Source organism: Vombatus ursinus, unplaced genomic scaffold (genome assembly GCF_900497805.2).
Source record: "Vombatus ursinus unplaced genomic scaffold, bare-nosed wombat genome assembly UNPS02014818.1, whole genome shotgun sequence".
Taxonomy (NCBI): Eukaryota; Metazoa; Chordata; class Mammalia; order Diprotodontia; family Vombatidae; genus Vombatus; species Vombatus ursinus.
In genome coordinates, this window is record NW_020954596.1 from 46939339 (window position 1) to 46966455 (window position 27117).

A 27117-nucleotide genomic window follows, 5' to 3' on the forward strand; every position below is an offset into this window, starting at 1 on the left:
AATAACACCCTGTATGTTCCTCTTGTTCAAGGCTGAAAAAATCATGCCCCTGAATTCATGAAAATAAACATAGGTTAGATCAAGTAGGTCAATCACTTCACTTAGCAACCAAGGAAAAGTATTGTTTTCCCCCACCTCCACCTCCTACATTTTTTTTGTAGACCCATTCACCTCTTCTGAGTATAAGGGAACCTAATCTCTTATTCATTTTTCACTTCTGTTTCTCCCTAGAAAGTGTTTTTTTTTCTTAATTTTAGGACCCAAGTTTCTCCAAATCAAGCAACTGTCTATCTGCTGTGTTCTTATAATTGATTTAGAATTGGAAGGGACCTTAGAGGCCTAGAGTCCTACTCTTTTGCAGAGTAGGAAACTGAGTCACTTGGCTAGGCTTACACAGTTAATTAGTGTCTTTTCTGGAGTTACCTGTATTTTATGGTCAAAATGTCATTCTGAGGTGGGGAAGGGGGAGGAGTTTGGCTGAGACTGACAATGCAAATTTGCTGCTTTGAGAAGGGAAAAGGGGGTTTTCTGAAGATCATTTTGAACATCTGCAATTGCTTTTTTTCTCTACCATATTCCCTAGGATAGAGGTTTTCTGCCTCTGTTTCAGGGCCGCTGGAACATTTAGGATTTGTTATTTTTTGGGACGAGGGGAGTACTTTACCCTTCCTACTTGGCTCTTCACATGTCTCTGGGTGACATGGAGGTGCATTCGGACAAGGTAGTTTGGACCCTCCCCTCAATCCTTTTTCCCCCACCGGTCACGTTTTCCATGAAGGGGGTGGGAGGAGTGGTAAAGAAAAGGCCAAAGCGGATTGGGAAGGGGAAGAACAGGACAAAGCTATCCCACAGCCTGATAGTTATGTCAGTTGCTGACAACGGAAGAGGGTGCAGACCGGGTCTTAATAACTGTGCCCCGCTCTTGGCTGGCCTGCTATAAATAGATGGCCCGGTACAATCTGTGCAATCAGACCTCCCTCTGAGAGTCAGCAAAGTGCATACATACACACACGCGCTCCCAAACCCGCGACGGCCCAGATTCTAATCCTGGCTGGCCAGCTGCTTAGATAGAACGCTGGCTGCGGCCATCTCTCCAGGGCGTGCTGTCCTCCTCCCCTGGGCCAGCAAGCTAGGGGCCGGGTGGGGAAGAAAAGATGGTGAAACGGGGTGGGGAAGAAAAGATGGTGAAACGGGATGGAGAAAAAGCAAGTGGCTCTCCAGGAGGGTTAGGTCGGGAACGGCCCACTGTCTCTCCATCACCCCTCCCCTGTCAATCTACTCCCACCTGCCCTCGGCGGCCTTAAGAGTTTGCAGCTCCTTTTGCCCAGCCAAAGAGTCGACTCTCTTCCTGGGCCCCGGGGGCACCGTAGCCCAGGACGGGGCTGGCCGAGAGGAGAAGGAGGCCGAGGCGATGCACCCGCCAGACCCGCACTGCAGCAGCTGTTTCCTGCATGTGACGGGCCCGGGACGTTGTCCTGCCGCCTGGGGAAAAAGTCACAAGGTTGAGTGGCGGAGGCCACCAGGGCTGCTTCCGTCCCCCAGGCGCATCTCTCTGCTTTCTTTCCTGCCTCCCTTCCTCAAGCCTCGGCTACCCCGCGCTCTCCAGATTACAAAGAGGAAACGCGAGCTCTGTACACACATCTCCTCCCCCTCCCTCTCCCTCCCTCCTCCTCCCTTTCCCTCTTCCTCCGCCTCCCCAGGGCCCCCGCCCGGCGGCTGCCACTGCTTCCCAGACGGGTGCCTGTTGCTGCTGCTGCTGCTGCTGTTACTGCTGCTGCTGTTGCTGCCGCTGCAGCCGCCGGCGGCAGAATTGATTGCATCGTAAGAGGAGCAGGAGGACGCAGAGGGGCTCGAGAGCGGAGTGGAGCCTGCCCCGCAGGATGGGCAGAAAGCTCGAGCCCTCCTCTCTTCCCTTCTCGCCTGGAGCTGGTCCACGGGGGCTGTCGCGGGGAACCTGCCCGACTCTAGTCCTGCTCCTGTCTCTGAGCCGCGCGGGGGAAGGCAGCAGGTAGGCAGGAGTCCAGGGCTGGGGGTGGGGGGATTTACGCAAGAACCCTTTTACCTTCTCCTCCTACTCCCTCCTCCGCTTCGACCTTCCCTCCTTTATCACTGAACAGCCTGACCTCTCAGCCCCCTTCCCCGGAGCTCTTTGGCCGGAGGTTTTTGGAAAAAACTGTGAACAGGATGGGCCAGCCAGTGGTGTTTCGGTCTCCGGCTCCCAGTGGGTTCCAGAGCAGCAGGAAGTTAATTTGCCGCCTTCGGATGCGCCTGCCTGCCTGCCTGCCTGCCTGCCTGCCTGCCCAGCCCCAGGCCACTTTGATGAAAGCGAAACTGTCACGTACGGAACGATCCAGCCGGCGGCTCCTCCTCGCTCTTTTATCCCTTCTTCCCTGCCTGGTCCTACCAAATGCTTTCTCAGTTTTTGCACCGTTTCAACTTATCCAGTTACTGGCACAGTACTTTAAGATTCATGTCTTCCTTCTCTTTCCATTTTCCCAAATATCTTCCTTGGCATCACGTTTTTACAACTTGCTAAAAATTGGGAATGGGGGAGGGGGCAAAGTAAAATCTGGCCAACCTTTAAAAGTTAAATGTTAAGGAATGAATATCCTCATCTTCAAACAGCTCCTACTATGTGACGTTGTGGTTTAATTGTTAAAAGCCTCTTCCTGCTCAGCATGTGACTATGAGCTAGCTACAAAATCTGAAGATTCAATGATATTTTTAATCCATTGAAGGTATCACTATGTCTCACTAATTGAGGTTTTTTCCTATGGTAGTGTAGTTACTAATGTGAAAGCGTCTCGTTCTCTGCAAGAATTATTTTTTTAAAGGAATTTGAATGGGATGATAGTCATTCCCAATTCATTACTGAAAAAAATTTTAAGTACTTCTCAAATTTTCTGATTTAAATGGGCCGCAAAGAAACTGAGCTTTCCCTACCCTTTTAAGAATTCCTGCATGTTACCTGAGGAAAGAGCTCTTGAATGCAACTTTCTTTGTAAAGATCCAGGGTTTTGAGAGTTGACATTTAGTGTGTTGAAGAAATGCAAACTAATATGAATTTGACAATGGCTACATATTTTTTGTTCTCTTTTATAAATAATGTGAGTGATGTGCGATAAGATTGTACAAGTGTAGTGGTAATAATTTTTTTGGAGGGTGTTGAATGTCAGGCTAAGAATTCATATAAAAATACATGTTATATAATCAAAATTACTTATTTTGTCTTTTGTGGTCTCTATCTCTTGATTGATTTTGCATTCTCTGCATAATGATAGTTGTGAAACATGCCTACCCCCATTCTTCTCTCTCCATCTTTAAAATAATGTCACTTTTTAAAGTTTAAGTTACTTATTCATCATGATATCTGGTGTAATATGCTGCTGTAAAACTATTTTTTGCCAAAGTGCTCTCATTTACCCTGAAAATCTTGTTTGACTAGAGAGTCATTCCCTAGTAGTTTGTGTTCTTGAGTTTATCTGTCCCTGGGCTATTGTATTCATTTGCTTCCAGGTATTTCTGATGTGGTTTGTTCTGCTGGCTTACATGTAAAAATAGATATTTAACAATTATTTCAAGTTGAATTTCAAAAGTAATTTCATTTCCTCATTTTTAAACAGAATCAAAGGACGTATGCTTATTTTGTATTATGTATTCATAGTACAACAGAGACCTGCACAGTTAAAAAAAAAACAAAACCCTAGCAATTTGTCACCTGTAGGTAACTCCAGAGGTTGAACAGTGTGATTTTCAACATGAATGATATCAACACTGTATGGTTCTAGCGGTTGTAAAGGCTCCCCAAGGGTTTCTGTATCATCATATGAATGGGAACTGTTGGAACCCCATTTTTGTGAAGTGACACACTTTATAAATATAAAATAATCTGAAAATGCTCCATAACTGAGACAGAAAGCTTGAATGTGACCTAAGGTAGGGGATGAAGTGAAATAAAAAATGTTAGAGATTTCCCCAGTCAATTGCAAACTAATTACATTTTTTTAAAAATCAGAAGTGAAAGTTTAAATTCTAGGGTTCTAAGATTTGCAAATGGGAACACCTAAAACCTAATGCCCTATCCCTATTGCACCTTTGGGTCTCCCTTCTTTCACAGGGTGCCAAGAATTTCATAGCTTGACTGGATTTTGGCTACACCTCCGGTGCCCTTTGTAATAGTTTACCATATTTGTCACACTACCCTATAGGGTCAGGGGAGGAAATGGGCCACACTGAAAGATTGCCTTTCTCTCCACTCTAGCCCTAATGTTCAGCACCTAGCAAACCACTTCAGAGAGAAAAGTTGAAATTCCCCTAATGTGGTCAACGGTCAATCCCTGTATTGGACCATTCAACTATGAGTTGTAACCTTAACCTCTCTTTATTGTATCCATCAGTGATGTATTGAGCATACACCACCAATGAATGTGGAATGCTGGTTCTCATATGTGGGAGAGAGTTGTTAGGCCCTTTGTCCGTCTCCTGTGAGATGTAGCATGGTGTAGTAAATAAGGGTACTAGGCTTAGAGTCAAGAAGACCTCAGATTCTTCTCTAGCTGTGTGACCATAGGTAAATCACTTAAATTCTCAGACCCTCAGTTTCCTAATCTGTGAAAGGGGGACAATAAAACCTTCTCTACCACATAGTGTGAGAATCAAATGAGGCAATATATGTTTTAAAACATATACATGAGTTTTAAAGCTCTTATCAGTGTCAGTTTCATTATATGCCTTTTTTTCTTCCAGCTGATTCCCCTGTGTGTTGAAGGTAGAAAAAGGAGGTAGGAAAATAGCAAAAGGACATGAAAAGTCTTGTTGGGCATCTAATTGCAGTGCACATCTTTCCTTGAACCTCCATCTTTCCACTTCACAGTAATTCAGTCTCAAATCTCCCAACATTTTTAGAATCTCCACTTCTGCCCTGGCCTTTTAAGTGTCTGAATGACCCCAACATAGAAATTATCCATTTGTCAGATTGAAAAAAGTTTTCCTGACCATGGATGCCTCTGTCCCTTCCTCCTTGACCTTCTCAGGTTGAGTGTCTTGTTTAGACCAATACTTGGTCATGTTTCTCTACTTTACTTTTTCTTCTCTTCAGTCAGTGATCATGAAAAACATAGAGAAGTGAATTCTGCGTATTAACAGGTTTTTGTGACTTAAGTTAAGCTTCTTATTATTCAGTCATGTCTGACTCTTCGTAACATGACAATGCTGTCCATGGGGTTTTCTTGGTAAAGATACTGGAATGGTTTGCCATTAGGCTAAGTGACTTGCCCAGAATCATATAACTAGTAAGTGTCTGAGGTTAGATCTGAACTCAGGTCTTCCTGATTCCAGGCTCAGTGCTCTATCCACTGAGCCGTTTAGCTGCCTCTGCTTAATGTCCAGGGGAAGTGTAGGGAGACCGTAGCTCTCTGATATGACAATAATAATCATAGCTCATATTTATATGATGTATTTAAAGTTTGCAAAGCACTATACATATATTATCTCATCTGATCTTCCTCAAACTGTGAGGGAGGTACTATTATATATAATCCCCATTTTACAGATGAGGAAACTGAGCTTCAGAGAGTAAGAGATGTCCACATTCACACAGCCAGCAGGCGTCTGAGGCAGGATGCATATCCAGGCCTTTCTGGACTCAAGTCCATCACTCTCCATTGTGTCAGATTCCTTCTCCAGACAGAGACATTTGGGCTTTCAGTATGGAGCTACTCAGATGAGATTGGCTAAGGTACTGCTCCTTGATTATAATAATAGCATTAAGAGCTAGAATGGACCTGATTGGTCATTTAGTCCAACCTCTTCATCTTTCTGATGAAGAAATGAAGGTCTAGTCCAAAGTCACAGGGCTGATAGGAGCAGATGGCTGTTTCCCTGACACCACCTGCAGTACTCTGTCTACTCTATCGTGTTGCCCTATTTAGGCTACCCTTTAGATCTGGCACACATCTTCACAAAGAAGTTACTTGTTTATCCTTTAAAACATATTTTGGAATCCATGAAAGTTTGTACTTTCCAGCTGCCATGACATTTCAAAGCCCAAGTTTCCATTTCAAAGGTCTTTAAATTTAAGGGCAAGATTTCAAAAAATGAATCAATCAAAAAGCATTTATTAAACACTTGCTCTGTGCCAGTTACTATGCTAGGCATTGGGGATGCAAAGACCAAAATTAACTAGTCCTTCCCTTCAAGGAATTTGCATTCTAAAGAGGGAGATAACTTGTACATCTATAAGTATATATGGAACAGATCCAAGGCAGATCTGAGGTACCCTGGGCCGGGGGGACTGAAGGTAGGCCAAGTGGCACTAGCAGCTGGGGGACCAGGAAAGTCCTCATGAGTAAATTCCATTTGAGTTGAATCTCTCAGGAATTCCACTAGGTGGAAGTGAGGAAAGAGAGTATTCTAGGTTCAAGGTTCAAGGAGGTGGAGTGTTGTATAGAAGAAATCTGCAGAAGAACAGTATGGCAGGATAGCAGAGTGAAAGAAAGTGTGTAAAAAGCAGAAGGGTGAGGCCAGGATGGCCTCAGGTTGTAAAGAGCCTTAAATGATGCATGGATGAATTTATATTTGATCCTAGTGGAAATAGGGAACCACTGGAATTTATTGTGAGGTGGGATGACATGATCAAACTTGTGCTTTAGGAAAATCTGATGATTTATGGAAGATGGATTGGAGTGGGGAGAGACTTGAGATAGAGAGATCAATTAGGAAGCTGTTGGAGTAGTCCAGGTCAGAGGGGATGGCCTACTAGACTAGGGTGGTAGTTTTTTGAGTGGAGAAAAGGGACATGTAGAAGAGATACTATCAGGATAAAAGTGACAAGATTTGACAACTAGTTGGATGTATGAATTGAGTGAAAACAAGTAACCAAGGATGATGCTGAGTTTAGAAACACTGGTGGCTAGAAGTAAGGTGGTACCCTGGACAAAAATAGGGAGGTTGGGAAGAATATTTGATTGGGGAGGGGGCAGAGAAAGGTAATGAGCATCCTGTTTTGGACACGTTGAGTTTGAGATGCCTATGGGTCATACAGTTCAAAAGGTCTACTAGGCTGTTGATATTTGGAGTCTAAGGAGAGAGACTAGAGCTGCATTTATAGATCTGAGGATTATAGAGAAGGTCATTCAGTCCAAAGGAGCTGATGAGGTCACCAAATAAGACAATGTAGAGAGAAAAGAGTTACAAAAACCTTTTCTTATTTTGACCTATATCAGAGACTTGTCACCTAGATTAGCATTTGAAAAAAGTTACGTGGAATTTGGTAAATACTCAATAGCCTTGCCATGAAATAAAAGGTAGGTACTTTTAACAGATTTTTTTTTTCTTTCCTGAAAAACAGCATGGGCCTGTTGAGCAGCACATGCTACTTTTTATTTATGGTCAAAGAAAAATTACTTGACAAAGGAGATGCGTATCTGACTTCCAAAGCAGTCTAAAATGTCATGTGTAAATTGACTAGAATGGGACACAATTAGAAGATAACAAAATCTGGGTAATCCAGAGTGATCTTTTAGGACTCTTTGCCTACTTGGGAGGGGGCAAAAGAAAAACTTTACATTTTGAGATGGGGGAAAGACTAAATATCCCTCAGATATATTGACACATTGAGACTTTTTAGTGCAGCAGACAATTGATTAACAAGCACTCTGACTCAATGGAGGAGATGGAAAATTATCTTTCTTGTGAAAGTTTGGTGGTTTAAAAAGAAGTGGGCATTACTGAAACATTTTTAAGAAGCTAGATTGTAAAATTAACCAGAAATCTGAACAAACAAGGTTGTTATTAATATGTTAGCAGTCCATTTCTGTTTTCAGGAGCCCCCATGTTTCCAGTGTAAAGAGCAAGCAAACTAGTGTAGGAATGAAAGGTAAGCTTCTGCAACATGGAGATTGTTTCATTCTTTGCACATGGGCCTGCAGCACCTAGTGCAATGCCTATCACAGAGTGGGTGCTTGATAAAACATTTTCTGATTGACTGGAAACAGTTCACTTGGTGATCTCACCAGCTCCTATGGATTCAATTATTAACTCATTGCAGATGATTCTCATATCTATTTATCCAGCCTTACCCTTCAGTCTGACATTTCCAGCTGCCTGTTAGACACCTTGAACTAGATGTAGACGTCTTTAAAAAAAATAAAGTTCAAATCTGAATTCATTGTCTTTTCACCTACACCTTCTCTTCCAAACTTCTGAGTCACCCAAGCTGCAAACCTAGATGTCAGTCCTCAACTCTTTACTCTCTCAACCCCTTCCCAACCATATCCAATCAGCTATCAAAGTGATCTGTCTAAAGATGAGATGTGAGGGGGCAGCTGGGTTGCATAGTGGGTAGAGCTCTGGCCTTGGAGTCAGGAGGACCTGAGTTCAAATCCAACCTCAGACACTTGACACTTATTAGCTATGTGAACCTGGGCAAGTCACTTAACTCCGATTGCCTCACCAAAAAACAAACAAAAATATATATACTTATCAGGTCTGAACATGTAAACCTCTTATTCCATCAACTCAGTATTCCTAAATATCCCCAGTAACCAAATATAAAATTCTCTGTCTTTTAAAGCCCTTTATAACCTGGCCCCTTCCTCCCTTTCCAATCATCTTATACCTTACTATCTTCCACATACTCTACAATTCATTGACACTGGCATCCTTGATGTTCCTCGAATAAGACACTCAATCCCCTGACTCTGTGTCTTTTCCCTGGCAATCCCCCATGCCTGAAATTCTTTCCATCCTTGCCTCTGCCTACTAGCTTTCCCTGGCTTTCTTCAAGTCTCGGCTAAAATCCCATTTTCTGCAAGAAGTGTTTCCCTCTGAGGTGATCTTCAGTTTATCCTGTATATGTCATTGGTGCATAATTTGTATGTTGTCCCCTCCATTGGCATGTGGACAGTTTTCACCTTTTTTTTTTTTTTGACCATCTAGGGCAGGAGTAGGGAATCTGCTCTAGGGTTTAGTTCTTTTTTTTTTTTTAAATTTGTTTTTAGTTTTCACCTTTTGAGTTTTCAATTTTCTCCCCTTCCCTTCCCTACCCCCTCCCCAAGATAGCATGCAATCTGATAGAGGCTCTACATACAGATTCATATTAAACATATTTTCACATTAGTCATGTTGTAAAGAAGAATTAGAACCAATGGGAGGAACCACGAGAAAGAAGAAACAAAACAAAATAATAACAGTAACAACAAAGAGAGAGCAAATAGTGTGCTTCGATCCACATTCAGACTCCATAGTTCTGTCTCTGGATGTGGACAGCATTTTCCATCATGAGTCTTTTGGAACTGTCTTGTATCTTTGCATTGCTGAGAAGAACCAAGTCAATGAAAATTAGTTATCGTATAATGTGGCTGTTACTGTGTACTGTGTTCTCCTGGTTCTGTTCACTTCAGTTGGCATCAGTTCATATAAATTTCCAGGTTTTTCTGAAGTCTTCCTGCTCATCTTTTTTTTTTTTTTTTGACTAGGCAATGGGGTTAAGTGATTTGCCTAGGGTCATGCAGCTAGTAAGTGTTATGTGTCTGAGGCCAGATTTGAACTCAGGTCTGAGGCCAGATTTGAACTCAGGCTCATCATTTCTTATAGCACAATGGTACTCCATTACATTCATATACCACAACTTGTTCAGCCATTCCCCAATTGATGGGCATCCCCTCATTTTCCAATTCTTGGCCACCACAAAAATAGCTGCTATAAATATTTTTGTATATGTGAGTCGCAGGGTTTAGTTCTTAATAAGTGCTTGCTGACTTTATTTGACTTGATTGTACTTAATGAGCCAGGAAACCTGAGGCTGTCAGCAGTCCTTTCCTCGTGGCCTTTGGCCATAGGATAGGAGGCAGAGCCCTGACCTTACTAGCATTTCAGATGTCTGTGAAGGAGAGGACATGGCCTTCAGAGATTTGACCCACAGACATTTCTGGCAAGGAGCCAGGTGTGGCTAGAAATCCACAGGTTGAAATGTCAGTAGTTGTTGGCATGATCCCAAATACCCCTTCAGACTTGTTGGCAGGCCTCTGTCTTGGCATTCCACCCAGCCACCACTGCCCTTCATATTTCCTGGTCAGCATTTCCACTCATTTGCCCTCATCAGAAGCAGAGTGTTTCCTCACAAAAACAAACCAAAGAAAATGAGGAGCCCTGGTTTATACCATCCTTGTAGAAATGTAAGGCTGTAGGATCGTAAAGCTGAAAGGGACTTTAAAGGACTTCAAGTGCAACCCTCTTTTTTGGGGGAGATGAGGATGTAAAGCAGCATTCAGGAGTGAGAGGAAAACTAATGAATCTCTAGCCAGAAGATCCGAGTTCCAGTTCTGGCTTCACTAACTTACCACCTTTTGTGGCCTTCAACCTCTCTGGGCTTTAGTTTCCAGATTTCCAGATACGTAATTGAGAGTCTCATACTGGATACTTTCTAGTACATCTTACGTAGAATATAACATTATGCTGTATTACGTCATCTCTGTAAGCATATCTTATCTACCAGCCTCCATTTGTAGGGGACCTTACCTGTGTGTAGCACCTTCTCTAGGCTCCCCTCCCCCGCATATCTACCCTTCTACTCCAAGGCTTGGAGTCCCTCAGAGGAGCCACTGTTACTTTCTGGTTTCTAAGGGTAAGTGTGGGGCTATACTTCTAATCTTGTAGCTCCCCAGCCTCCACTGGTTTGCGTCCCATTAGCAGTCAGCCCTTAGTTTTAGACTTAATTTTTTGTCGTTGAGTTGTTTTTCAGTTGTATCCAACTCTTTGTTAGTCCATTTGGGGTTTTCTTGGTAAAGATACCGGAGTAGTTTTGCCATTTCCTTCGCCAGCTCATTGTATAGATGAGGAACTGAAGCAAATAGGGTGAAGTGACTTGTCCAAGGTCACATAGCTAGTAAGCATCTGAGGCCAGATTTGAACTCAGGAAGATGAGTCTTCCAGACTCCAGGTCCAGTGGTCTATCCACTGCACCACCTGGCTGCCCTTTAGATTTCATTAATAAGCAAGTGTAGAAAGAACATTTAACATAAAACATTATCCCCAAAAGCAGGTGCAAATTCTTACAAAAATACTCATCACATCCATGGGAAGAGTGGGTTCATACTTATAATACAGTGGTATTGAGGCACATGTGTAGAGGATATATGGGGCTGTGGGCTTAACTCAACTCTTGATATTAAAAATCCTTTCTCCCTTCATAGAGTCCTCATAACACCTCTCCTTAAATATATCTCTGGTGGTATATCTGCTGGATAGGCCACATGGCTGAGCTTACCAAATTCTGCTCGTTACTTGAGTTTATTACCGGCACCTCTCTCTTACATAGAGGGTCACAGTTCCTGAATCTTGGCTGACTGTCTTACTGCGTCCAGCATCTCATTTATACATTAAAATCTATCTTGTCCAATGATCAATTCTGTGAAAACCTTCACTGAAGTGTCTGGCCTTTTGGTGGTTATATTAATTAAGGTGGGCGGGAGGGTAGATAGATTTCATTAGGATAAGGAACTCCCATTGAAGAAATTCCCTTCAACAATACAGCTCAACACATGCTCTACAATTTAAAATCTTAGAGAGTTGCCTGGGACACTGAGGAATTAAGTACACAATCCAGTATGTGAATCTCAGTTTTCTCGTCCTCAGGGCTAGATTTTTACCCTTTAATTACTTCTGTGAAAATACAGCTTGAGGTGAAACACTAGGGTACAGTTGGTTTCATCTAATATGATAAACTGGACAGCCAGAGTTAGACTTAAAACTGATCTTTGCACAAACTTGACATTATAATAAGGAACCAAAGGGAGGATGTTGCTTTGGGCTGGTTTGGGCAGAGAGATTTGTAGGTACTAAGAGACTCAAGGTGTAGAGACATAATTCTCTAGCTTACCAGAGGGACAGACCACTGTGACTACTGGTTGGCTGGCAGAAGAGATCTGATGATGTCATATGGGTAGAGTAGATAGATCAAGTGATCAATGAGCAAATGGGGAATTTGGTCATGGAGTGGTTGGTGAAAGGACAGGAAGCAGGAATCGGGTCTCTTTAAGGATTGAGGGAGGCATTTATAGAGACTGAGTGAGAAGGTTAAAGAATGCTATGGTGTCCTAGGAAGAAAATGAAAAGAGGAGCTTTTTCTTCCTGCTCATAAATTTTCTAATTCCTCATTTAAGATTTGAATTGAAATGATGACTCTAAAAGAGTTTAGAAATTGGTGTGTGTGTGTGTGTTCCACAGCTAGAGAAAAAGCACAGTTCATCTACTCAGAAGCACAGAGCAATATAAAAGTGCTAAACCTTGGTGCTACCTGTGGAAGGGGGGAAGTAATCCTCCTGCAAGAAACTGAAACAACCCCTGGAACAATGACTTTGGACTTACAGAAACTAGGCTAAACCTAGATAGCTAAAAGCCAAGATTCTGTTGAAAAGTTTCAAAAACCTCCAGATTTTATCTTTTCTTTGTAATCAAGAAGGGGTTTGGTAGAATATTAGCTTGATGCTTCTTTGCTGTGGATAGGGCTGCAACTGATAAGTCAACACTAAATGCATTCTTTTAATAAGCTATTTATGTGGACATTTTTTAAGACCAATATCCCACCACTGTGGTTATATGGCTGACAGATATAGAACACAACAGTCTGTGAAATGATTATCACACAGAGAGTAACAGAAAAGCATATGGTAAGTATGAGCAAGACATATCCAATGAGGAACTTCAAAGAAGAAAAGAAGCAAAATATGTCACTAGGGAAATGAGACTAGGAAAAAATGAAGAAGCCTCCTAGCATATCAAGTCAATGTCCCCGCAATTGTCTTATGAGAGGACAGAGACAAGAGTTACACAGGCAGATGTGGATGGGATGTGATCTCCATCATTGAAGATCTAAATTGGTAAGATCCCAGATCCACTTTAGTATTTTGAGGAATTGAGTAAGAAGTGATCACGTCAATGTTTTTACTTTTCCCCATTTTTTTTTTGAAGGTAACAGCTTATTGAACCAGGTCAGGTTGTAGTTAATTGTGATCATACGGATTGTTTTCAGTGCTTTATCCTTTGTTCTAATTTGGTATTTACTTAGATCTTTGTTCTAATCAGTCAATAATCTGCACTCAGGTAGCTGATTCTGAAATGACTAGTGTACTACGTCTGTAACTGGTTGTTTCTTTTACGATGGAGTCAATTTCTTTTTTATGATGATCAATCCTCGCCATGTTTAACATCTTCTGAGTTCATACTTGGCACAGTCCTGGCGTATAGCATACACTTAACAAATGTCTGTTGAATTGAAGTGGGGAAGGTATCCATGATATACAAGCGTATAGCATCTTAATAGTCTATTAGCCTTTGGCTCCTTTCATTTCTAGATCCTGAAACATGTCTTCAATACAGATTTTAGCTACCACCTCTGTGTAGGCCTTTACATGGACATCAGGAAAGATCAAAGTATACATGCTGATTTATTTAGATAGATACAATCAAATTCTTTAGAGAAGTTATTTATTTCATTGTTCTTTATCATGGACATTGACACATAAAATACAATAATTCATGATGACCTGTTTATTTACCCTCACCAAGAGCACTGCAAAATGAGGTGTCCCATGAAATGTTTCTTGTTGCCTTTGGGGACTCAGTGAAACCACCCCCGCCAATTCCTTTATCTGAATCTCTGAGAATTTGCAAGCTGTCCTTTCATCTAGCGGTGGCTCCTTTATGTCTTCTGGTTTAATTAATGTTGAGAATGACAACAAGAATTTGGTGCAGATCTTCCACTAGCATGCCATTAATATGGATGTCAAACAAAAACTGCAGTTAAGTGCACCAACAGTCAAATAGATTATTTGTGGGCAGCCTAAGAAAGTCTCAGCATCTTATGCCCCTTTTCTCTCAACCTGCCAGTATCACTATAGAACAAGATGGTGCTACAATGGACAGAGAGCTATCTTGAATTTTGTCTGTTCCCGGTTCAATAAGGCCAAAATAATTCATCATCCAGCAGCCAACTTCCTAGTGATGAGCATCTCCATACTCAACTGAGCTGATTCTCTGCTGATGGTAGCAGACTCAGTCTTTTACCACACCCGTGCTCAAAGCTTTTCCAGCTAGACGCAACATGCCTGAGCTTCAACTCTTTGAGCATTGGCTCAGGGTCATCTCCACTCTAAGCATTAGAGCAGCACTTTCTGGAGTCCTGGAAACAGTAATAAAAAAAAAATACAAATAACACCCACAGAAAAACACTGTGAAGACTGCAGAGATTAAAAAAAAAACAGTCACTACAGGCATTTTTTAAAGAGCAAAAAAAGAGCAGCTAGGAGGGGCAGTGGAGAAAAGAAGGACTTGAGTTTGAAGCTGGCCTCGTCTGCTTACTCACTGTGTGGTTGTGGGCAAGTCACTTACCCTCTGTTTTCTTTAGTTTCCTTAACTGTAAAATGGGGACAACAATAACATCTACCTCACAGGGTTATGGTGAGGATCAAACAAGATTTGGAAAGCGTTTAGTATAGTGCCTAGAACATCATAATTGTTTAATTAAAAATGCTTGTTCCCTTCCCTCACTCCTGTCATAGTAATGAATCACTTTGGCAAGCATTCACCTGCTTATTTTATGCTTTACCTGATTTTTGTGATCAGTACACCACTGAGTAAGACTATTTCTGTTTCTATATTTTCCAAAGCTGAAATAATTTTGGTGCAAGATTGGGAGACACCTTATTGGAAAGGCGCTTTTAAGGTAGCATTTTCCTATACTGGATCAAAGGCTTTTCAGAATCAACAAACAATCAGCAAAATGGTATCTTTTATTCTTTCCATCTTTCAGTCAGTTCCATCGTGATAAACTTGCAGTCCTTTATGGAATATTGCTTGTGAAAACCTGGTCCCCACTATTATCTTCATTAAGGATGCCCTCAATATGTGTTAAAATGAGTCTCAGAAGAGTTTATAAAAATGAGAAAGTAGGTGTTGTTCGTGTTCTCCTTAAGACCATTTCTACCTTCTATAGGACTGTGATGTACCAGTGTGGCGGCCCTGTGGTTCTCAATGGTAACAGTTGTTTTTTATTATTATTATTATTTTTATTATTATTATTATTGTTATTATTATTATTATTTTGGGCTAGGCAATGAGGTTAAGTGACTTATCCAGGGTCACACAGCTAGTAAGCGTTAGGTGTCTGAGGTCGGATTTGAATTCAGGTCCTCCTGAATCCAGGGCCAGTGCTCTATCCGCTGCGCCACCTACAGTTGTTTATTATAAAAATCTTTGTTGATCTTTTCCATTTTTTCCTGTGTTATCCTCCTATTTTCATACTCCCGTATCTTTGAGATGACTTTCCTTGGCTGGAGCTCTTGCCAGGCTTTCTTTAAACTGGTTTTACTCCCCACTGCTTCTCTTCGTTTTATGAAATGAAACTGCTTATAATATTCCATTATACTTTTCTGTAAGATTTTACAAATAAGTTTATATTCTAAATTAGTATTGCCTCTGGCTGGCATTTTCTTTGTTTGTCACATAGGTATAATAGTTTCTGACTAAGATTTTTTTAAAGTCCCCTTTGGTCTCCTTGTTTTAGCAACTGATTTATACCAGTTAAGCCGCTTCATAAAACTAGCATAATTAATGTTGATACCCTTCCAGCTCTCCGTTTCCCATTTTTCATTATCAGTTACTTGTTTAAATAGTTTGGGATTGAATTGTTTCAATTGTATGCCATATATTTTTTCTTATTATTACTAGTCTAGCTTTTTACAAATTCTGATCTATGCTCTCATAAGTTGGTGGTCTGACAGTAGACAAATAAATGATTCAGGAATTACTATTACATCAATAGATAATCTTTCAGTCTGTTAAAATATAATCGGTTTCATTTTTTCTTGTGCTATTGGGTACTCATCTTTCCCAGCACCATAACTTCTTTTATTGAATCAATCAGTCAACCAATAAGTATTTACTATGTGCCCGGCATGTGCTTGACGTTGTGTGTAAGATGCTGGGAATGCAAAGGCCAAAAACAAATGGGACCTATGCCATCAAGGAGCACATGTATGCATACACACACAGACACAGACACACACACAGACACACACACACACAAATACAGGATAGTATTTTGGGGGGAAGCTAATTTTCTCAAAGAAAGTATTCCTGGTATAAAGGTGTGATGCTCCTATGTAGTCTGAAAGTTTTTGCCCTCTTTCTTTCTTCCCTACTCATGCTTTCTGATTCTTTTAAAAAATTTAAAAAAATTATTCTGCACCTTACAAAACTCTCAAAAATGAGCATTTCCACATACAAAACAGAACAGAAAAAGGGAATTGCATATGAAATCATGACTCTCTACTTAAAACTTATTTCTTTTTAAAGTGTATAATAGGGTGCCTGCTGGTCAGTATCTATTCCTTTTGTTCTCATTTGTGCCTTAAAAAAATAATTTGGCTGCCCTCTTTTCTTTCTTTTCCTTTTTTAGGCAATACTACTGCTGATCCCCTTTTCTCCTTCATAAAAACAAAGAAACAAACAAACCAACCAAACTCAAAATCCTACCCCCAATTGAAAAAGAGAAACAAAACCCTTGTAAGAAGTTAAGTGTTGTTAAAAAAAAAAAAGTAAGCATTGTCGAGCAAAATAACTTTATTCCCCAGCCATGTCCAAAAATGTAAGTGGCATTCTGCATTTTGAGTAAATCACCTCTCTCAGGAACTGGGAAGGTTGTTTTTATCATATGTCCTATAAAAATATAATTGGTTATTCAATTTCTCACAGAGTTCATATGTCTTTTAAAATCAATTTTGTTTACGATGTGGTTGTTATTGTATAAATTTTTCTCTTGGTTGTTACTTTTACTTTGTATCCATTCATATAATTCTCAGAAACCTTCCCTTTGGTAATTTCTTATGGTGCAATAATATTCCATTTCATATGTGTACAATTATTTGTTCATCCATTCCCAAATGATAGGGACTCTTTTTGCTTCTAATTTTTTGAAAAAAATAATATTTTATTTACATGTAGAGACAATTTTTTACATTCAAAAATTTTTGAAATCCAAATTTTCTCTCTACCCTCCTCACCCCCCCTTTCCTTAGACAGTAAGCAATTTGACATAGATTCAATCATGCAAAACATATTACCTTATTAGTAGTGTTATAAAAGAAGACAGATTCAAAGGGAAAGAAAAACATGAAAAAAAATCCAGGAAGTGAAAAATAGTCTGCTTTGAACTGCATTCAGACTCCATCAGTTCTTTCTCTGGAGGTGGATAGCATTTTTCATCATGAGTCCTTTGGAATTGTCTTGGATCATTGTGTTACTGAGAGTAGCTAAGTCATTCACAGTGAATCATCATACAGTATTGCTGTTACTCTCTACATTGCTGTCCTGGTTCTGCTCACTTCACTTTACATAAAGTTCATATATGTCTTTCAGGTTTTTCTGAAGTCAGCCTGCCCATCATTTCTCATAGCTCAGTAACATTCCATTACAATCACATACCACAACTTGTTTAGCCATTCCCCAGTTGATGCATATCCTCTTAATTTCTTTGCTGCCACGAAAAGAGCTGCCATAAATATTTTTGCACAAATAGGTCCTTCCCTTCCCTCCGCTTTTTATCTCTTTGGGATATTGCTGGGGTATTGCTAGATCAAAATCAAAGATTGCTCAGTTTTATAACTCTTTGGGTATAATTCCAAATTACTCTCCAGAATGGTTGAATTAGTTCACGACTCCACCAACAATGCATTAGTGTACCATTTTCCCGCATCTTCACCAACATTTATAAATTTTCTTTTCTGTCATATTAGCCAATCTGATAAGTGAGGTGGTACCTCAGAGTTGTTTTAATTTGCATTTCTCTAATCAATAGATAGCTTTGATTCCTTCATCTGAAAACTGCCTGCTCATATCCTTTTACCATTTATCAATTGGAAAATGACTTGTATTCTTATAAATTTGAATCAATTCTCTATATATTTGAGAAATGAGGCTTTTATCAGAGATACTTGCTATAAAAATTGTTTTCCAGCTCTCTGTTTTCTTGGTTGCATTTGCTTCCAGAATTTTGCTACAAAAGGAGCTGCTGTACATGTTTTTGGGATCTTTTCCTTTTTCTTCTATGTCTTTGGGACATAGGCCTAATATTGCTAGGGCAGAGGGTATGCACAGATGAATGACTTCTTTGGAGTAGCTCCAAATTGCTTTCTAGTTGAGTTGGACCAGTTCATAGCTCTACCAAAATAGCCTCTTCCACAACTGACATTTTTTGCTTTTTGCCATTTTTGCCAATCTGATCAGTTGAAATCTCACAGAATTGATTTAATTTGCATTTTTCTAGTTGTGATTTGTAGCATTTTTTCCTTTGTTAATAGCTTAAGATTCTTCCTTTGAGAAATGTTTTTTTCATATCTTTTAACTTTACTGGGGAATGGCTGTCATATTTGAATCATTTTATTATATATCATGGATATCAGATATTTATCAGAGATATTTGCTGCAAAGTGCTTTCCCCTACTCAACTGTTTCTTTTCTAATTTTAACTAAAATTGATTTTTTGTACAAAAACTTATAAACTTTAAGTAATCAAAATTATGCATTTTATCTTCTGTGGTCTTACCTATCCTTTGTTCATTATGAACTCTTATTCTATCTGCAATTGTGACGTGTATATCTTTTTTTACTCTTCTACTTTTTTTGTGAGGTAATCTGTTATTTGTAGGTCATGTATCCATTTAGAGCTGATTATGGTATGAGATGTCGTTTTAAACCCAATTTCTGCCAGGATACTTTCTAATTTTCTGTTAATTGGACTAGTTGTAAGTCCTTGCCTAGGTAGTTAGGATTCCTTGGGTTTGTTGAACACTATGCTACTATATGCATTTGCTCCCATTTATTGTGTACCTCATTGTCCCACTGATTGACTTTTTTTCTTTTTACCAGTATCAAGTGGTTTTGATGTTTTCTATATCTTTCTCACAATTCTCACCTATTCCCACCTTTCCATTGAAATCACAAAGTGTCAATGTTGATGTTGATTTAACTTGGAAAGTATTGTCAAGTTCTTCATAAAATGTCTCTGCTTCATCTTCTTAAACCCATGTTGTTGTGTAAGCTGCAATTATTTTCATGGTGGTGGTGTGTGTGTGTGTGTATACACATCCATATATAATAATATATATAATAATGTATTTTATATATATACATATATATGCTTATAATAAACACTACAGTGCAAGATGATCCAATGTCTCATGGAAATGTTTTCTGTTGCCTTTGGGCATGTGATAAAGCCAATCTGCCGACTCTTTTCTTTGCCTTTCAAAGCCATCTTTCCATTTAATTTATTGTTTTGCTCATAGAGAGAGTGTCAAAGCTCATATGATTTGGCTCTTCTAGAAAGAGAACTTGTTGATCATTGGACCAAGATTTTACAATGAGAATGCCAATGGCCAAATTAAAGTTGATAGAGTCTAAAAATTGTGTTATTCTTAGCACTCTCTGACCTCTTTTTTGCCACACTGCTGCTGCTGCTGCAGAAATGAAAAAGGAGTGCACATGACCAGGAACCATTTTATATTTTTCTTTGTTTTATGGGTTGCCAAAGATTTAATCAGATGGCTCACTTTTTGGTAATGAACCTCTCCATAGTTAGCTAGACTAGTCTTCAGAAAACATTTTGTGTCCCAAGATCATATGCAAAGCTTTTCTAGCATGGTAGATAGATCCTCACTAGGTCATCAGCACACCACGATAAACATCAAAGTAGAACTTTGTGGAGAAACTTCTTAGACAAGTTTAATAATTTAAAACAGTTTTCACAGTAAGAAAGTTGAGAGATCCCAGAAACTGTCTTAGCTAGAAAGGCCTTAATCTCATTGCCAAGCAGAGAGACATGGTAACCAAGGGCAACATCAGGGTATAAACTTACTTGCAAAACACTATAGAGAAAGATGATAGGAGATTGTGTCATCTCCCTGGGTAGTTGCAGGTAGCAAACCTGCAGAGATATTGCTATGAAATGTAGCTGAGCCAGTGTATCAATGAAACTAGGAGGCCAACAAACTGGCATGACATGGTACAGGTATATTGGCATTTCTGCAGTGTTCTAATCAGCATTGATAGGTGAAACCCCACATTTGGATTATTACCTGGTGTACAAGGTGAGAAAGTGGCAATTTCTCTTAAGAAGACGTCAGAAGCAGTGACTGTTTCTGACCAAATACATACAGAGGAGATCTGGGCCAGAAGGTGGCACAATTTAAGAATAACTTAGAGCTCAATATACAATATTGAAATAAGGAAAGATTTTTTTTAAAAGGAAAATGATCACACAGAAGTTATTGTTTTCCTTTCACTAAAAAATGGTTTCCATCACCATTTTACTAATCCATATCTCAATCTATAAGATCTTTATGACAATGGTTATTTATATATATAGTTATTTACATGTAGTTAGCTATTATAATATCATTTATAGCTATTTATTTATATATAGTTATAATATAATTTAGTCATATGATATAACTTAGTTATTTAAATATATGGTTATTTTATTTATACATAGTTATAACATAATAACTTATAGTTAACTATATAGTATAATAACTTATAGTTATTTATATATAGTTAATTAAAATATAATAACTTAGAGTTGTTTACAATATAGTTATTTATTTACATATAGTTATTATACCATAATAACTTATAGTTAGTTACTATAATATAATTGCTTATAGTTAATTATTTGTATATGTTATTTTATCTATATATAGTTATGATATAATAACTTACAGATAGTTGTATAACTTATAATTAGTTATTTGCATATATAGCTTCACGAATACTTCTGAACAAAGCATTTTCACAGAGGATTTTCTACAGGAGATCTTATCTTTACACTTTAGTAACTTACTCAAAAGTTTAGAAAATATAAAATCCTACTGTACTTATTGGTTGTCAACTTTTTTAAAAAAAAGTATCTGACTTGTGTAACAAAATAGAACTTTAAAGGCTTTATTCAGATAAAGCTAAAATTATATGTTTTTTTTGATGGATGTGATTATGGTGATAACTTTGTTCCCTGATCCGTTGAGTGTTAAAATCAAATGGGGCACAAAACAGGGAGACATATGCTCATGTAAAGTGTGTGCTAATATCATGCAAGAGGTCCTGTGTAGAGCCCAAATAGAAGAATGGTCTCCTGCCATTGGTGAGACTCTTCAAATACTCCTGTTTACAAATAAAATTGTCCTAATTTCATCAAACCCTAGAATACTACAAAGTGTCCTGTGGGAGAGATTGATTTATCTGTCTCCATTGGAAATATGAAGTGGGTTAAAACCAGTTATATCTGACACTATGACATGAAGCTAGACATGCAATTAGTCCATGGATTTCCGTATCTATCTCTTTCTTGGACATAGGTGCTATAGATGGATAATGAGCTAAGCCCAAAATTGCTTAGGAGCGAGTAGAGGATAGGTTTGTGCTTGGGAAATTCATAGGATCGTAGTATTTAAAGCTTGAAGGGACCTTAGAATACATTTATTCAAAGCATCTTGCTTCATGGGTTAGGAAATGGAGGCCTAGATAGAGTAAGTAACTTGCCCAAGGTTACACTGGTAATAAGTAGAGGGCAGGATTTTTATTCAGTGCTTTCAGTATGCCTTAAATACTTACTGCTACAAAAGCCTGACTCTTTGACATCAAGATTCTCCTGGTGACCCTAAGTGACTGTTTATCATGGAACACCAGTCTCAGAAATATCAAAATTATAAGGAACACAAGGGACAATGGGAAGAGACTGGTTGGATTTATGTAGCCTGCAGCATGTTACCAATGATGAATATTGCTCTTGAAATGTGGCATAAAAATTTTTCGTGGAGAGTTAGCACCAGAAAGAGAGATGGGTTGGTCATGTTGTGAGAATAAAAGATAGCCTGAATATTATAGTGACATCACTGAGATAATAAAAGAACCAGGTAAAGACTGTTAGCCCATTGGGTAACCATACTTTGTGGAAGATTTATGGAAAGATGCATAAAAAAATCAAATAAGATGAAGACATGTGGGAGACTGATCTGCAGTAGGGGAGGAAGTATCCATACTTTGGAAACCTGGGCTTCATCCAAGTATTTAAACAAGCTATTTGTAGGACCTAGTTGTGATGCTACTTAAGGAATAGGAAACAGCCTCAGGGCTGAGAGTAGAAGCCACAAACTACACCCGGGCGGGCGGATAAGTGAAGAACAAAGACCAGAACCGAGTTGGTCTTCGGCAAATTGAATTTATAAGACAGATTCTTGTGTTAGGATGAGGCTATTATGATATACTAATTGGTCAGGTCAAGGAGAGGCAGCTTTGTGTAATGGGTATAGAGAGCTGACCTTAAAGCCAGTAAACCTGGTTCAAATCCTACTTCTGACAAAGCCTGGCAGTGTGTTAGGTAAGTTACTTAACTTCTCAATACCCCCAGGCTGCTCTGTGAGCCTGTAGAGGTGCTGATTAGCATTGCTGGAGAAAATTCCTCACTTGGAGTTACCTTAAATGATGAAATTAGAGATACAGTATGAAACAAACTAGCAAAATACAGGGCATTTCTGTATTTGTTTCATGTACCTAGATCTTATCTTCACAATGAGACTGCAAGCTTCTTATATATTTTACTGCTTAGTCAAGAGCTAGGCATATGGTAGGCATTCTCTAATAGTGTTCAATTTGATCCCAGAAGCATAGTTTTAATTCCTTCAAATACACACACACACACACTTGTGTATATATAGTAACTTCAAGTTAAACTGTGTTTATGGGAGAAGTACGAGCTAATATAATGTTGATGTAAACTGCTGTAATAGCTAGTAAGAATCAATTGAAATTATACCTAAATTGCTCATACACATGTGTGTTGCATTTAAGATGCTGCTAAGTACTTGAAAATATTTGGTTTTCCCTAGCAAGTTGGATAGTTCCCTTTTTTATTGTTTATATTGTTTATCTACTTTAGTCAAACTTTTTTTCAAAGATGATGCAGGGGTAGCTAGGTGGCACAGTGGGTAGAGCTCTTGCCTTGGAGTTAAGAGGACCTGAGTTCAAATTCGGCCTCAGACACTTGACACTTATTAGCTGTGAGACTCTGGGCAAGTCACTTAACCCTTATTGTCTAAGCAACAAAAAAAAAAAAAAGAGAGAGAGAAAGCCTGAATTTTAAACAAACAAACAAACAAAAAAAAACCCAAAGATGATGCAAAGGTAAATTTCAGCTCAGTTGGAATGGTCATAAATCCTGAATTAGTAGGGTTATAAGCATTTTTGTTTTCCTGCCAAAGGTTTTGCTGAGGTATTGACAGCAATATTTCCATTGATGCTATAAATCCTTCATAGAGTTTCTTAAAATTGAACAATGTGTTGGAAAACTAAGGTTGTATGTATTATTATAACTGTTAGAAAGCTGAAAACTTAAGTAGGTTAAATACTTATTTTATTTACAACTTGGTTTGTCCTATGACGGAATTGATTGAATTTGATAGTTATGTTTCTGTGATATAAACCTTCCCTGAATATCTGATCAGATTACAAGATGGGAAGTAGTTTATTGTGCCTGTTATTGTCATGTTTAAAATCATGCTATCTACAATACTTGTTAGAATTTTATAGTATTTGTTGAATGGATGAATTATTTAATCAATATCCTTTTTAAAAAATTTAATTTTTTTCAACAAACAAAAATCTATTTTCTTTTCCTCCTATCTCCTCCCTCCCATTAAAAAAAAAAAAAGGCCCAAAGGACAAAAACAAACCTTTGTAACTAATATGTGTAGTCCAACAAAACAAATTCTTTCATTGGCTACGTCCAAAAATATCTGTCTTCGTCTGCACCTGGAGCCTATCACCTCACTGCCAGAAGGTGGAGAACATGTTTCATCATTGCATTAATATCCTTCGTAATAATCACAGGACATTCCTTTCCCCAATCTTGGGATTAGCAGCTGTCAACAGATAAAACTTTAAAATAGATTTAGTTCCAGGAGTGAAAATTGAGCCAGATATTTCATGGGTCTTGTCATCTGCAATGAAAAAAAATATATAGCTTTTTTAGAGAATGAGATGTTTGAAGATGACTTTTTTTTTTAAATCTCCAGGAATAGCAATGCTCAAATGTAAAAAGAAAACAAAAACCCCAAACACCTGTATTATATTTTTGCGAAGTGTATCAGATATCTAAATTGAACGAGGATGTTTTCATAACATTTTTTAATTAAAAGGCAACCTGAACTGTCTTCTAACTCTTCTATCCATATTCCCCTGTGCTGTCCCATCTCTGTGTGGAGGTGACCCTGGGCTCTCCATACCATGCTGGTGGAGTGCAAGCTCGGGCATTTTCTAAGGAGCTCTAAGGGTTTTGAGTACAGGCCTGGTGAAGAATTGTACGTCTCTTGTTTGAGGACCAGCTGAACTAAGTTTGGAAAGGCTTAGTGCCAGGGTGGCTGCCAAGAAACGCATTTATTTAATTTTTTTAAACTTCAGCAACTGTTGAAGACTTTCTGCTAAATTGTAGAGGGTTTTTTTTATTCAGTTAGTCAGTACACCTTCATTGAGTCTATGTGCCAGGCACTGTGCTAAGTTGGGGATACAGATGTAAAAAAGACTGCCCTTGCCCTCAAGGAGCTTTCAATCTAATAGAGAAATACAACGCACAAAAGGAAGCTGAAAGGGAGTTGGGAGGAGAAGGTGCCCAGCACAGGGGCATGATGAAGAAATCCCCAGAAGTCCAAAAACCCACAGAGCCAGGTGGGGAATGAAGAGATGGCTGTCTTGGGCCTGCTCATTAAGTGGAGGTTTGGAGTTCATGACTGATCTCTTGAATTGGAAGGACAGAAAGTACTGATGTGGTGTGAGTACTGAGGAGTCATGAAATATTATATAGCCGCGTTATTGAAACATTGACATATATGTACATTATATGGATACCTACACATAATACATGTGTACAAGTATAAAATAGCTGCATGTGGTGGCTATTTGTATACATATGTATATATGTATATATGTGTATATATATGGAAGTACACAAATTGTAGTAAGAAATATAGCCACTAGAACCATATTCCAAATCCAAATTTCAGAGAAATTGAAATTTGAATGTATATCTTTTGAGAGAAACAGAAATGTCAGAGGATTATTTTTTTATGTGCATAAGGGCCTAAGGTCATCAGTCACCTATTTCCTTAGGCAACTGATATCTCAAAATTAGTTTATTAATTCATGGATAAAACAATTTCTCTTTTCTCAGCTGATAACCATTTTAAAAAAAATTTTCATTTAGGATCATAAATATATTGAATTTAGCTGCCTTTAAGTATAATTTTTGGATATATAGCTTAGGTAGGTGGCAAAGGGAATACAGTGCTGAACTGGGAGGAAGGAAGACCCAAGTTTAAGTCCTGACTCAGACACTTACTAGCCATGTGGCCTAGGCCTAACCTCTTTGTGCCTTAATTTCCTTATCTGTAAAATGAAGTAGTTGAACTTTGTAGCTTCAAAGATTCTTTCCAGATCCAAATCTGTAATCTTGTGAATTAAAGACTTTCAGGTAACTCATAAAATTATTTTGTTGTTATGTTTGCCTTTGGTGGTGGTTTCTATGCTAGTATCTTTATAATGGTCTTCTCTAGTGTTGTTTTTGTAACCTTGTGCAGTCATTCAGTCTGACTCTACATGACCCCATTTGGGGTTTTCTTGGTAAAGATACTGGAATGGTTTGCCATTTCCTTCTCCACTGTATCCCCATTTTATAGATGAAGGATTTAGTGACTTGTCCAGGGTCACACAGCAAGCGAGTGAGGCTAGATTTGAACTCAGATGTTCCTGACTCCAGGCCTGGTGTTCTATCTGCTGTATCACCTGGACAGTTAGCATAGATTTTGATATCTGCCCAGTAGTTTTGGAGAGCCTTTTCTTATGAGATTGATTTAGTTGAATACTCAACTCTTTCTGCACTGGTGCTTTCTTTAGACTTAAGTAGAAGGTTCTATTAGACAAGGAAACAGCAAACCACTCCAGTATCTTTTCCAGGAAAACCCCAAATGGGGTCATGAAGAGTCAAACACGACTGAAAAATCACTGAACAAAACTAGGAAGTTCTATGTGATTATTAAATTGTCTTTATCTCTTTTTTTTTCTCAGAATTCTATGTCAGAAGTAAAAGATTTGCTTTAAAAAAAAAGAAAAAGAGAAAAGATTGATTCATCTGAAATAAAAAAACCAGTGGTGACTCTCTGCAGTCTCCAAGACTTTTCTAAGATGGAACCCATAACGTTTACAGCCAAGAAATATCCATTTCCTAGTGAGATCTCAGTAGACTTCAGCCTTCAGCTGGTGGGCTCATTACCTGTACATTCTCTGACTACCATGCCCATGTTGCCTTGGGTAGTAGCAGAGGTCCGAAGACTCAGTACGCAGTCCTCCAAAAAAGAGCCTGTCGTCAATCAAATCCGCCTCTGTGTTTCTCCTTCCTGCCTCAAGTGTGAGCCCGACCCTGGGAAGAGTCAGCAGTGGGATCCACTGATCTGTTCCAACATTTTTGAGTATAAGCCCCAGCAGGTCCACAAACTGATTCATAATAGCCATGATCCAAGTTACTTTGCTTGTCTGATTAAGGAAAATGCAGCAAGCCAGCAGAGTATCTGTTATGTTTTCAAGGCCGATGATCAAACTAAAGTAAGTAGAGGTGGAGGGAGGTCTTGCAATTGGGTTTGTTGTATGGGAATTTTGAAAACTATCTTTTAAGGACAAGGATATGATGGAAAAATGAGGATGCTACGCATTTGCACATGTGTGAGTTATTTTGGTATTTTAGGGATTCTGTGGATATTTGCATTGTCTTGAATATCTTATTTACAAAATAATATTATTTTATGAGTTTAGACCTTTTGAGCTACTACACAGTGAAACCTTCTGTAATTGTAAAGAGCTCTCCTATATTTCTTGGGCAGTTTGGATGGCAGTTGGTAGGACTGTGAATTGGGGTTGGTGCTCAAACCTAGAAGTAGGCCTGGTTTTCAGTCTGTCCCAGTTGTTGTTCATCCTTCGTTTTTCAGTGAGGATCAATGACATCTTGGGGTGATTTCTTAACTT

The 27117-nt window shown here is 38.9% G+C and overlaps 1 protein-coding gene across 5 annotated transcripts in view; it reads left to right on the forward strand.

The window, feature by feature from the left end:
- Positions 1-1735: 1735 nt before the first annotated feature.
- Positions 1736-27117, forward strand: part of TBC1D1 (TBC1 domain family member 1) — a 296435-nt gene continuing 271053 nt past the window's right edge. For 3 of the 5 annotated variants that reach the window (XM_027836195.1, XM_027836197.1, XM_027836198.1), the window contains exons 1-2: positions 1737-2008; positions 26167-26700. In XM_027836195.1, coding sequence (XP_027691996.1) covers positions 26284-26700 — 417 coding nt within the window. In that variant the 5' untranslated portion in view covers positions 1737-2008; positions 26167-26283. Of the gene's footprint in view, positions 2009-26166; positions 26701-27117 lie in introns of all 5 variants that reach the window. The other 2 variants (XM_027836200.1, XM_027836196.1) reach the window with 2 other exon arrangements.